Source organism: Tachypleus tridentatus, chromosome 2 (assembly GCF_004210375.1).
Source record: "Tachypleus tridentatus isolate NWPU-2018 chromosome 2, ASM421037v1, whole genome shotgun sequence".
Taxonomy (NCBI): Eukaryota; Metazoa; Arthropoda; class Merostomata; order Xiphosura; family Limulidae; genus Tachypleus; species Tachypleus tridentatus.
The window spans coordinates 109,848,467-109,861,385 of record NC_134826.1 but is presented as its reverse complement, the minus strand read 5'-3'; the positions used below and the strand labels follow the sequence as shown (position 1 = coordinate 109,861,385).

The window sequence follows — 12,919 nt, the reverse complement described above, 5'->3', positions numbered from 1 at the left end:
CTGCCAGTGGAAAAAAAGAAAAGGTAAATAGGATGTTTTTATTCTAATAACCATTTTATTCAACTTCAATCCCAAATATTTAATTCTGCCATAGATGGCATTTCATGAACAAATAATTCCTAATGTATTTGGTAAAACTACAAGGAAATACCAAACACCTCAAGTGTCAAAAAGTAATGCAGCAATCAATTAACCAGAGAAAAAAGTGACTTGAAGATATTGCATCTGAATAAAGTTGCTACAGATCATTTTTAAGATTATAGTTAATTTCTGTTTTGTGATAAGACCTTATCACTTTTTTCACAATGTGGTTTTCTTTTCTCTTTGAAGAAAATTTCTAATGACAGGCATCCTTTACTGTGTATGACAGTGTTTTTAGTGAGTTACATTCAAAATTTAATTAAACTACATTCATTCAGGTTATATCAATTAGTATAACTTAAAATCATAGCTAAAAATCCATAATTTAACAGTATATATATTTTAAGTTTTTACTTGTATTAGGCAATATTAAAAAATAATTCTGAATTCTTCCTGGTGTGAGAAATGTGACATTTTTTTCTATAGGAATCCCCTCTTTTCTAATTCATTTAACACCCCTTCAAAAAAGTATGAAATTTAATGTAAATTCCTCATCACAGTATTTTCATCATTCAGGGAAAGCATAATTGTTTTAGCATTTGATCTTGCTTAGTTACACAGGCATCAAATACAAAGTCAGGTCCCTTTTGCTACATTCACCTGTCACATTTTTTCTTTCAAGAATTAACAACAGTACTTTTACATTTTATTCTATGTTGCTTTTAACCAACTGAAAGCCAGTGTTTCCATTTGTCAAATGATGTATTATATTGTATTGTTTTTTGTATAGAAAAATGTCAATTTCTCTTTGAGTACAAACTTCATTTCCATGGGAAAAACATTGACTAGCTTCGGATGGTCTTGAAATAGCTTTTGTGGAATAGTGTGAAAGAAAGAAAAAAAATATCCTTATGAGATATTATCTGCTTTTTACGTATTTTTTGTGTTCTTTGGTACATTATTTAATGAAATAAAAAAATTATTTCACTATTACCATTAGTATAATAAAAAATTGTGGTTAATTGCTATTAACAAATAGAAAAAAAGCCCAAGTAAGTATTTTATTTATTCTTTTTTTAGTATATTCTTTAATTATTATTATAAAAATAATTGAAACATAGAAACAGGAAATTAGTTAGGTAAGTCAAAGCTAGAGATTAGATGAAATAAATAATAATAATAATAATTTTTTTTAAGGCATGCACTTGAGCAGATCCATAATAATGTAATTTGATAGAATAATGTGAGCTGCACTTTCCATGAGTAATTTACAACTTAGTGGAGCAAATAGCAGTTAGACACAATTCAAAAACATAATTAAAAAAAATAAAATTTAAATATAAATAGTTGTATATTGTTACAAATTTAAAGTTGCTTAGGATAAAAAATTTAGTTTCATGTTACAGTGTGAAGTCATTTTAGAAAGAAAAAAGAGGTAATTTAAATTTATGTTGGTGGTAATGAAGCTGGTGAAATTGACCAACTTTGTTAGCACAGAGGGAATAACAGAAAATATAAGGCTTTACTGACAAACAAAAACATTTAAAGTGTATTTAGCAGGTTTTACAAATCACATAAATGACATTTGAGGTAAAAAATATTTTTGAAATCTTCACATGAAAATTACTTTGCACTTGGACAGGTCAAAATTTTAGAAAAATATTTCATTGCAAAATGGATTTCTTTTTTGGTTTTTGTACAAATGACTTGGGTGTTAAATGTCTGCCAACTTTATTAGCATCTCAATGATTTCTTACAAATTCTTACTCAATGTAGAGTTATCTTTATCTATAAAACACCAGATAAAAATATCTATATACATTTAGATACTAAATTTTGAATCAAAGGATTTCAAATTTTGCTTTACTGTTTCTTTTTTCTTAGCTTTACTCAAAAATTCTTCAAACAATAGTTCTTCTTTTTACTGTATTTTGTTATGCTACTGGTGATAAAGATATTTCCAAGTGTCTAGCCAATAAACATTAAGGCCCTTCTCTATAAATGTAGAATTTCTAATGTCTTGTTGGTGAAAAGTTCCCCTTTTTAAATTAAGAATTTTTACTAATATTGAATGTGTTATTTGTACGTATAAACCTTGTATATAATTTAAAAATTTTTTTTCAAATATCAAAACTCATTGTAATTGCGTGCAAAAGTGATTTTATTTGAACTCTTTCACAAAAGGTAAAAGATGCTTAAATGATGTGGAAACTGATACACCTATACAGCCACAAGCACTTGGATGGGTTAGTTCCATAGTCCTCATTTCTGATAGCCCTTTTATAGCTTTAAAGATGCTGTATTACTAAAACTTGTGTTATATAAATGCTGAGTGCTTGTGAAACATTAGAAGCCAATATGCCTCAAATCTGTATTAATCTTGGATAAATTAAGAAGAATGTTTAAAGAATAAAACTGCACATTGCATGATTTGTATTTCATTATTACTTCCAGTGAGCAACTATTAAGTCTTAGTATTTATAACTACTATTCCAGCAACACTGCACTACAGAAACTAGAAAGTGGGACTCTAAATAGCTGTTTCATATGCTAATTGCCTTGATACACCAGTTGAATTTGTGATTTCTCTTTATCCATCTTTTGGCATTTAGCCTGGGTATATTACTCAACTAACAACTGGTCTGGCAGTATAAAATGGAACAATCTTCTTAATCGCAATTACTAAAAACCTGTACTCTGAACCTTGGAACATAAATGACTAAAGTCCATTGGTTTATTGGCAGTTAAAAGTAAATCTGTAAGTACTCCTTCTGAAGTATGTAAATATGTACCAACAGTTTTGTGCTAAGTTTTTCTAACAAAACTACCACATTAACAAGCAATTCATTAGTTTCCAAATATCAGTTTTGAGCCCTGTATAATAATTTTTCATTTTAAGGAGTTGCATTACATTTCATATTTAACATTAACTGAAATATCTGTCCATTGGATGGAGTAAATAAAAATTCATTTGTAACAAAGGATAAGAAATTGTTCTTAAATTTTTTCTTCATATAATAAGCATTAAAAATGCAATAAAGTGCATGAGTACTAATATGGAAAAGAGAAACTATTTTCAAGAATTCTATTAATATGAAATTTAGAGGTAGAGTCTAACTTTCCTTATATCATCCTGTTTCTTATACATTTCAACATTTCTTTATCAATCAGCACTAAACTTTACACACATTGACATTTATTTATATGGAAGATTGGGGGTTCATCCCCCATTTCTTCATGACCTTTCTCATGCCATCCTATATTACTGAGCCAAGTTTGGTGCTGATTGATCATGAAACTCTTGAAAAATGAAAAGGAGAGCTGTGAAGTGAGAAAATATATGTCCTTTTTTTTTTTTTTATGGGCACACATCTTGCTCCATATCATAGATGAATGACAATGATGCTTTCTATCTTTAAATTGTCTTTTCAAGTATATTTTGTATGTTTCTGTATTATTTGTACAGGTAATATAACAGTATGTACAGATCATTTCTGTGTGAACTGTATACAGTGAATTGAAATGAGTATTTTTGTTCTGAAAATTGCATGTGTCTAAAATATTGCCTATTAAATGATTTTTTGTTTTTGTGCATTAACAAATCTGGTTTACTGTGATGTGGAAATAAAAGATTTCTGAACACTATCATTACATGCTTTTGCACCCATCAGAAATTAATTGTATTTTTTCCTCTGATAGCATTCTTTGATAGAAAGATTTTGAAAAAGAATGAACTGTATTTCTGATGAGATAAAATTAGTTTTTATGAAAAGTAACAGTATTCTACATAAGTTATTGTAGACAATTAAAAGCATTCTCTAAAGATTGCCACTCAGTGTGAATGCCTGTACATAGTGAGAGGTCATTACAGAAAAGGTTCTGTCTTTTCAGTTTACCTCAGTTGAGATCTGAATGTTGGTTTACATGTTTTCGATATGTGGCAACCCATGAAAGAAAAGATTGGATCCTGGTGGTTGAGGGGCCCAACCCCAACACATCACTTTAGCCTTGAATCCGAGTAAATGGCTAGCCTTCAAGTGGACCTTCCCAGGGTCAATCAGCTGGTACCTCTGAGGCTATGGTCACCAGAGTACCAGTATTGGATGTTCGCAACAGTTTTTTGTGAACCTTGTGTCTGATGGTGGTATTTGGGTATAGTGTCCAAGAAACCATAGCATTGCTGCTGAGCCTTTTGCTTTCAACTCTATAGCACATTTACTCACCTGGCACCATGGTGGGTGGGGTCAGTGGACTATGAACTTTTCTCATGGCTTCTCACACCTCTCATTCACCCACTGCTAAGGTTAAACAACCAGTGATTAGTGAGCGATCATGCTTGTATGGCTCTAAATCTCAGTACTAAGCTACAGCTAATGCTGTACCATTATCTCATTTTACACACTATGTGAAAATAGATGATCTGGGTGGTCTCTCCAGTCAAGAAGTTTTAGTCATATGATGTATTTCTTCTTGCAAAGATGGAGTACTTAGGCCTACCTGCTTTTTCATGTTGACGTTCACTTGTTCATGTCCCCATACATCTGTGAAGGCATATAACTTGCATTATAAGATTCAGTCCTATATTCCTAACCATCTCTGGTGTTTCCAGTGCCAGTAGTTTAATAGCTCTAATGTTTTTTGCTGTGGCTCTTTGTGCTTTGCACACTGTGGTGGCAAAGATCACAAGGCAGATTATGTGACCAGGTGCCTCACTGCATCAACTGTAATGGCTTCTATCTTTCTTGTTCATGTTTTTGTCTCAAGTGGATTGAGGAAAACGAGGTACAGTACTTGAGGACTGTTAACAACATGTCCTGTCCTGAGGCACAAAAACTTTTCTCTTCTAATCTCGCAAAGATGTACACTGTCTCCCTCTACTGTAGCACTTTGGTGGGTGTGCAGACTGACCTTTCCCTGCCTCCTGAATAGTCTTTATCCTCTTATCTTAAAAGTTTGTTGCCCTATATGAAATATAAAGTTGTCAAATCCACACCTCAATTCCCATTTCTGTCCCTCCCTCTGTTCCTGGTGACTGCTTGGATCCCTCTCCATTGGCTACTAGATACAAAACCGTTATACGGTTATACCCACAGATGACTTATCATCTTCTGACAGACATCTGCTACTCGACCTTTGATAGAAACCATGAAAATCAACAGACTGCAGTCTTCTAAAGAGAAGTGGCATGGTGACAAACCAAAGGGTGTTCTGCCATCATCCCCAACTAAATAACAATGGCAATACTGATATAGTAGAACTGTTGAGGTTTATGTTCCAACTTAAACAGCGTTAAGGCCCTCATTGCTTCATACCATCCAGTTTGTCTCTCCTTACAAGAAACTTTTCTCCATCCTGGCAATGCTGTCACCTTATCACCAATAATTCATAAGAAATATAGAAACTATCTAATTATACAGCACTTTCTTTTATACATAATAAATTTGTTACTCTTATATCTTCACAACCACTGTAACCTTTTGAATATAATTGTACTGGTAGGGTTTTGGCCAGGAAGTGAGTGTGAATATGGTTTTATGTCACTTCATACCCGTGATGGTTTGGAAAAACGAGCTAAGTTGGTGACTGACCATGATATGGAGGACTGTATAAAAGGTTTTGGAATAATGGCTTCGTTTGGATGGCTAGTGGCCCTCGCTACTTATCAAGGTAAGTTATGTTGATGTGTTTATTGTGATATTAAATGCATCAGGCAGGTGATAGCGCTGCCTATATATGACTCAGATTGTCATCAATATGTCATTATAAATATATTCTGAATAGCTTATCAGAATTTTGCAATACTATACAATGTTACCTTCTATAACAAAATCTTAGTAATGTCCGAGTCACAAGTTCAGGATGTGTCTTTGAATATCACAGTAAAAAAGTTTGAATGCCTTGTACATTTTTTGTTGCTGTTTTTTTATTCTATAACTAAAAATGAAAATAGTTTCAACCAATTTTACTGAGGTGACTATTTTCAAAGAGAGTATCAGCTTTTATAAGCATTACTAACCCATGGTAATTTAAAAAGTAATAATAATAATTCTAGTGTTAATGATGTTATCATTACTTCTTGAAATTTGGTGTTCCTTTAAACACCTTTAAGTACAGTGTAAAATAGGAATTACCAGACAATAATAGATGTGTTAAATTTTACAGTAGGAATCTCGTTGTATTTAGAACTTGGTTATAAATGCAACCTTCCTATATCTATTGAAAGAATGTATTAAAAACATAAGCAAATATTTAATAAACTTCACAAAAAAGGAATTAAATGTAGAGTTGGCTAATGTCAATCTTTTCAAAAGAAGACAAACAAGATAATAGGGACTCCCAGTTTGCCTCTGAAGAAGGAGGGTTCATCTTTCAGAACTTTTCCAATTATAGGATTTTTATTTCATTGCTATCAAGATAATAGGGGTGACACTTGCATCATCCATACATAGCACAAGCACACAGTATAGTAGAATGTAAAAGATAAAGCATGGATAAATCAAACTCATTTGGTTTGTGAATGAATACTTTTATATACATAATGTTGCCATATGTTAATTCTTGCCTATGCTGTTATGTAGAGTTGATGCAAATACCATCTCCACTATCTTGTTTGAATTATCTTTGAAAGACTGATACTAGCTATCCCTACAATTGTTTCCTTGTTTGAAAAAAATATGTTCTTTATAGATATCTACATCATTATGAAATTATGTTTTGGTGAAAATATCAGTATGTGATAACAGTCATTACATGACTGGGCAAAAGAGTCTTTAAACTTTACTTTCTAAGATCTGATTTTTTTTATTTTTTTCCAATGGTAAAATTAAAATCACCTTTATTGTCAGCTCAGTCAGTTATCCAAAATGTAAATGGTTACAAACTCTATCATCACACATGGTTTGTAAACTCTTGATATAAGACATTCATGTTGCTAAGACACAACATGCTTATTTATGTTTTTAAACTTTGACATGAATAACATTAACACAAGTCAAACAGTGTGCTCAATCCAGTCTTCCTTTCCAAGAGTGTTTGTACAAGATGTGCACATTAGTTGTTATTGGAAACTTGTGTGAAAATGGAAGGAGAAAAGTTAATTTTAGATATTATTGATAAAAATAAACATGAAAGGCTGTTAATGATTGGGAAAGTGGTCACTTGTCTTTTTGCTGTTGTTGTTCAGCACAGGGATTCCTGCATCATCAATTATTTTTTTTAAATTCAGGTTGTCAAAACTAAATAAATACTTCTCACATTTTGAAGAATTTTTTTTTAAAAAATACATTCATCATAATTTAATGCTTTAATGTGTGTGTGTGTGTGTATTATTAATTGTCAGAAGAGGCCTTAACAAAAACAACAAAAATGATGCATAAATTATAAAAATATCATCATAGCATGGGCTGTAATGTTGGATATAAGATTTTCCCTGAGTTTTAGAGGTAACTGTTAAAGCAGACCCCACATTGCAGTCAAGATGCATTGACTACCAGTCTTAACTTCCATTTGATAGCTCCACATATTAAAGAAGAATTAAACAAAAGCTAATAAAATAAATAAATAAATAGAGAGACTGAGAGGGAAGTGCTTAAGCCCACAACATATCATGTCTATATCACCCTTCACTACCTGCAGACAGTTATAGGAAAGTAGTATTCTCCAAAGAAATATAAAATGGAAGAAAAGTGAAAATAAGGTGCTACCACTGGAAATAAGCAAGGAAACCTTGCCTCCTTATGTTGGCATTCCAGCTCCCATTATTAGTAGTGAAGGTTGAAATTAGTAAGTTAGTGATGCAGTGGACAAATATTATTATAAAAGTGTAAAAACTCGACAAAGTTATTATACTGTTATACTTCCCAACCTCCACTCATTAATTCCATTCTAACTAGTAATTTTCAGACTTTATCCACCCTTTGTATAACCTTTATATTTGTATGTCATAATGGTATTTGCACACAAGAAAATAGTCAAGTTGTTTAAATAACCTTCTTAAAAACTAAAAATATTTTATTGAAGATTTCAAGCAAAATATCTGTAGTTCTCTTTTCTTTGTATTTATGTGCTACTTTTTTGTATGTACCAAATAATATTTTAATAATTTTATATAGTTTTGTTTAGTTAAATCTATTAAATATTCATGTTTTGTGTCAATATTTCAACATTAATCATGAAATATTAATTCAGTACAAATTTTACATGATCTGAGCAATTATGAAGGTATAATACTTAGAAGAATATGGCATACTACTATTAGGAGAGAATAGGTTGTATATTGAAAATAACTCTTTTTTTTTTTTTTATCAAAAACATCTTTCCATTTACCTGTTATTTTTTGAGAAAACTAATTTAAATTTAAACCAGTAGAATATTAAAATATTTATTTAATCTATAAGGATATGTTTCTAGTTTCAAAATGAAGTTCCTGTGTTGGAGTCTATTAGTTTCTTCATTAACAATTTCTAAGATAGTTATTTAACAGAAGTAAAAAAGATGAGCTCTGAAATGCTTGAATTTTAAAAAAATTTTTGTGCATTACTTTTGATAAATAACATTAATAGCATACAAACATTTAAACATTATAAACCAATCAAAAGGTGCAGTAATAAGTAATTTCAATGAAGCTTATAAAAGAACTTCATTCTGAACCAGATTCTTTTCAGATGTACTTTTTCTAAACTACTAATTAAACTTAGATTTATTTCTAGTTCAGTGCAAATAATTATCAAATAACTGGCCATTTTATTAAATAAATCACTTAATATTTGATTTGATAGAATTGAAAAATATGAGAACAAAAGAAAACCTACTTTTTGTATAATAAAGAAATAATCAATTCATTTTGGGATACTTAAATAATTGTGAACAGGTGAAAACTATTTAAACATTTGGTTTTACCACTATGTGTATGACAATTATATTAAAAGATTTAAATTCAGTTATGAATTTATTAAAAGAATACTATTATCTTTATTTATTATTCAAACAAAGAAATTTTACTTCCAAAAATGTAAAAGATATATTGTTTATTTATTTATTTATATGTTTTTCAATAGTTAGGCATTGTAAGAGGAGTTCCAGTGAGAGTTGTACCTATATAGCATATTTATATCTTTATATTTATGAAAATAAACATTTGAAAATGTTATAAATCTTGAAATTTTTGTCTTAACTATGTGATTTAGTTAGTATCAAGAATTCTGAGATAAATCTTATTAATGGTTATATGTCTAATAGAATTAGAAATTGAGGACACTTCTACTTCTGAAGTAGAGGCAAATTATATAGATGTAGAAATTAAAAAATAATTATGTTATATTCATTTAAATGCTTTTGATAAAAGGCAAAAAAAATCATTTCTCACACATGGCATACCTCCGTTTTAATAATAGTATGCCATATTCTTCTAAGTATTATAATTTTTTGGTTACTTGGGCTCTATAAAATGTATCACATGACAACACTTCATTATTAATGTTGTAATATTCATGCAAAGATTAATATTTAATAGAAAATAACATTGAATAAAAGTAGTAAATCTTTTGTAGGAAATGCAACAAAAATGTATTACCTAGGTATAAAGAAATGAGAATTAAAAATGTTTTATTGGAAAACTCCAATTTATACTTTGTTTTTAATAATATTAGTTAAACAACGTGGCTTTATTTTTTTTTGTGTGTGTGAATACCATTATTGCACATAAATGTAAAAGTTTTCATGAAGGTAGAAGGTCTGAAAATTAGTACACACAATGAAATAAAGAGTAGAAATTGGGACTTGCACCAGTTTAGTTACCTTGTTTGAGTTGTTACACTTTTATCTTATTAATTTTCACTTTTACTACTATTAGAGAAACTGCAACGTTAGAACCTTAGTTTCATTTTATATTTCATTGGAAAGCAGTTACCCTTCCACAGCCAGCTGCAGGCAAGAAAGGTGATATAGATGCAAGATGTTGTGGGATTGAGCAAATACAACTTGTTCTCCATACTTATTTTTTGTTTAATTCTTTTCTCTTTAGTATGTGGGACTATTGAATGAAGGTTAAGACTGGTGGTTGAGGTATCCTGACTGCAATGTGGGTCCTACTTTCATAGTTATATCCAAACTTCAGGATGCAATTTATATCTCGCATTATAGTCTGTTTCCTGGTGATTTTTTTAATTGATGCAGAATTTTTTATTCTTTTGGTAAGATCTGTTTTGATAGTTAATGTTCTGTCATTACAGGTTTGGGCTTGCTGTTTTTAATGTATTGATTTCACTTGATGTTAATCTATGCTTGACAGTGCAATAGCTTTTGCATGTGAGTTTTATACATGTGCACGATGACATTAGTTGGACTGTAAATAAACATTTTTCACATTTACGATGCATTTAATGCAAAAATATGAAGTCTTCTCTGTTTTGAGGTTCTCACTTGACTACTAAATAAGATTTGTGTATAGTGTATATAAAATCTTGTTTTGGGCATAATGGTTTTAGTCTTTTTTAATGAAATGAAAAAAAATTACTTCAGTTTCTTAGTTAGGACAAGTTTTACTTTAGTTTATTGAGACCAGTGTTATTTTTCATTCTAGCATTTCATTTTTAATTTTATCATATTAATTTTTTTTTACCTTGTCACTCTTGTAGTTAAGTTCCTATTTACAAAAACAAGAAAAAAATCAAATATTTAGCACCATTCAGTTTACAGTTTTAACAATGCAAACACATTCCTCCATGTATTTTTAAGTGATGCATTTTAAGTTAACCTCTTGTTTTCTGAAAAGATCATCAGAGAATAATACTAATTATGTAGTTGATGTATCAGAAATTGTTTTTTAATGTTATTATTCCATTGCAGTTTCTAAACATTTTTAAATTTTGGGCAATTTCTTTTTACTTTTTTTAAATAAAAACTAACTAAAACTGAAGTTGCTACCATAAAGATGTTTCAAAAAATGCCTTTTTTGCATATTTTGAGACAAGTTAATGGTATTGGTACTTAGATTGTAAGTGCAAATCAGTGTTTACCATTCTTTTAGTATTTGTTTTAATACTTACTTAGTTTTATAATGTGTGTAATGTTTCTGTCTCAGACTTATGAAGTAAAACTTAATCAGAAAGACAGTTACTTCTAGAGATTGTCTATACTGTATTTTATTGAAATGTGGAATATTAGTTTCACAAGTATTAAAATATAAATTTTTTTTGTATTTGTATTTTTAGGTTTCACACCATTTAATGAGTTGACTTATCCTTTAGTCACTCAAACTGTGGTTACCAACGGTCAAGACTGGGATTTTTTTGTTTACCAACTGAACACTATGTGTTTTCATAGTGATCTAGACCACAATACTCATAAGAATATTTGCTGGACATCTGGAACCATGCATTTGTTTGAAGATATTGTTGATGGAGAAGTAACGGGTCTTAATGATGAAGTTTTTAAACTGTTTTTGAAGTTCTTTTTCCAGGCTCCTAAACAACCAAGTGGATATTCTTTAAAACCTTACACTGGAAAAGACACAAGATCTGAGGAAGACAAACTAGCTGATCGTGAACAATTGAGAAAACTTCTGAGCAATCGACCTGATCCTTTTGAATACAAGCATGAGGTACCTCTGTGGAAGTGGATTTACAAAAGACATAAAGATGCTCCTCCAGCCCCATTCTTAAAATAATTAGCTAAAGAATATGAAGTAGAAAATATCTCAGATACATAATAGTATAGACTAATAAAGTTCAAAAGGTAGTAAAATAAAATCAATTGTTTATTTGATTTTATGGGAAACATAATTTTAAAAGCATTTGCTGAGAAATGTTCTTAATCTTGTGTAAGCACAACTGTGTTATTTCACTTTCTTCTGTTCATAGACTTTTAGAGAATATATAAATTATAAGGTAAATTATCAATGTTTTGATATTTCCAGAGAGCTATCCATTCATATATTGCTAAAAAAAATGGCATCTTTTATTCTGTATTTCATGTTTCCAAGCAAAAATGTATTTGAAAATATTAATCCTAAAATTTCCAGTGGGATGAAATTGCTTGTGAATGTATGAATTTGTTGATTACAGGATTCATAATAACATAAGATAAACAAAAGATACGTTCAGTATCAAACTTCCTCCAGCAAATCTTGTAATGGCCTAAAATGTACTCATTGCTACAGTCAGGTTTCCATTACAACAATAAAAAAAATTATTCAAGAAATAACAATACTTAAAACTAAATTCATTGCCTCTAAACACAATTAATAAACGCATACCAAGCTAGGACTTGACGCTAATGTTAGTAAACAATGTATCATAAATATTTCTAAAATGGAATCAGGAAAAAAAGAACCAGAAAGGACGAGCTAATTATAATGATAATAAAAAAGCAAACAATATTCCAAAGCTAACTTTCACTATTAATAACAATATAAAATTATAAATGGTAAAAATTAAATAACTCTTGTTTACTAACTGTCTCATGACTCCATCTTTTTCCGGGTAGGTCATAGGTGTATACCACATGTAATCGTAAATTTACGTAACCTGCTACATTAATAATAATCACTGCAAGAGAACCTAGTTTCATCGTAGGTATGTACATACTTACTTAAATGCAAATGATTAGCTAGAAGGCGAGTTAGAATTGTAATGAAACTAAAAATTCGTGGATAAACTGAACGATAGAAGAAAAGATATATGAACGATAAACACATCCATAATCATTAAAAAAATCGAAATTTTTATCAGTTATTCACATGTAAATAATCATGCTTCAGGGCATTTTACCAGTGGATAAAAATATTCTTGAATAGTACATGAAAGTAATTTATGCCACTCCTAACACGCCTGTATGTAAT

General features: G+C 30.0%; 1 protein-coding gene across 2 annotated transcripts in view; it reads left to right on the top strand.

Moving 5' to 3' along the window:
- Window positions 1–12,279, top strand: part of mRpS30 (mitochondrial ribosomal protein S30) — a 37,871-nt gene extending 25,592 nt beyond the window's left edge. Inside the window, exons 4-5 of one of the 2 annotated variants that reach the window (XM_076490200.1) lie at window positions 5,581–5,748; window positions 11,292–12,279. In XM_076490200.1, the coding sequence (XP_076346315.1) occupies window positions 5,581–5,748; window positions 11,292–11,746 (623 nt within the window). In that variant the 3' untranslated portion in view covers window positions 11,747–12,279. The remainder of the gene's footprint in view (window positions 1–5,580; window positions 5,749–11,291) is intronic. The other variant, XM_076490201.1, reaches the window with a different exon arrangement.
- The last annotated feature ends 640 nt before the right edge of the window (window positions 12,280–12,919 follow it).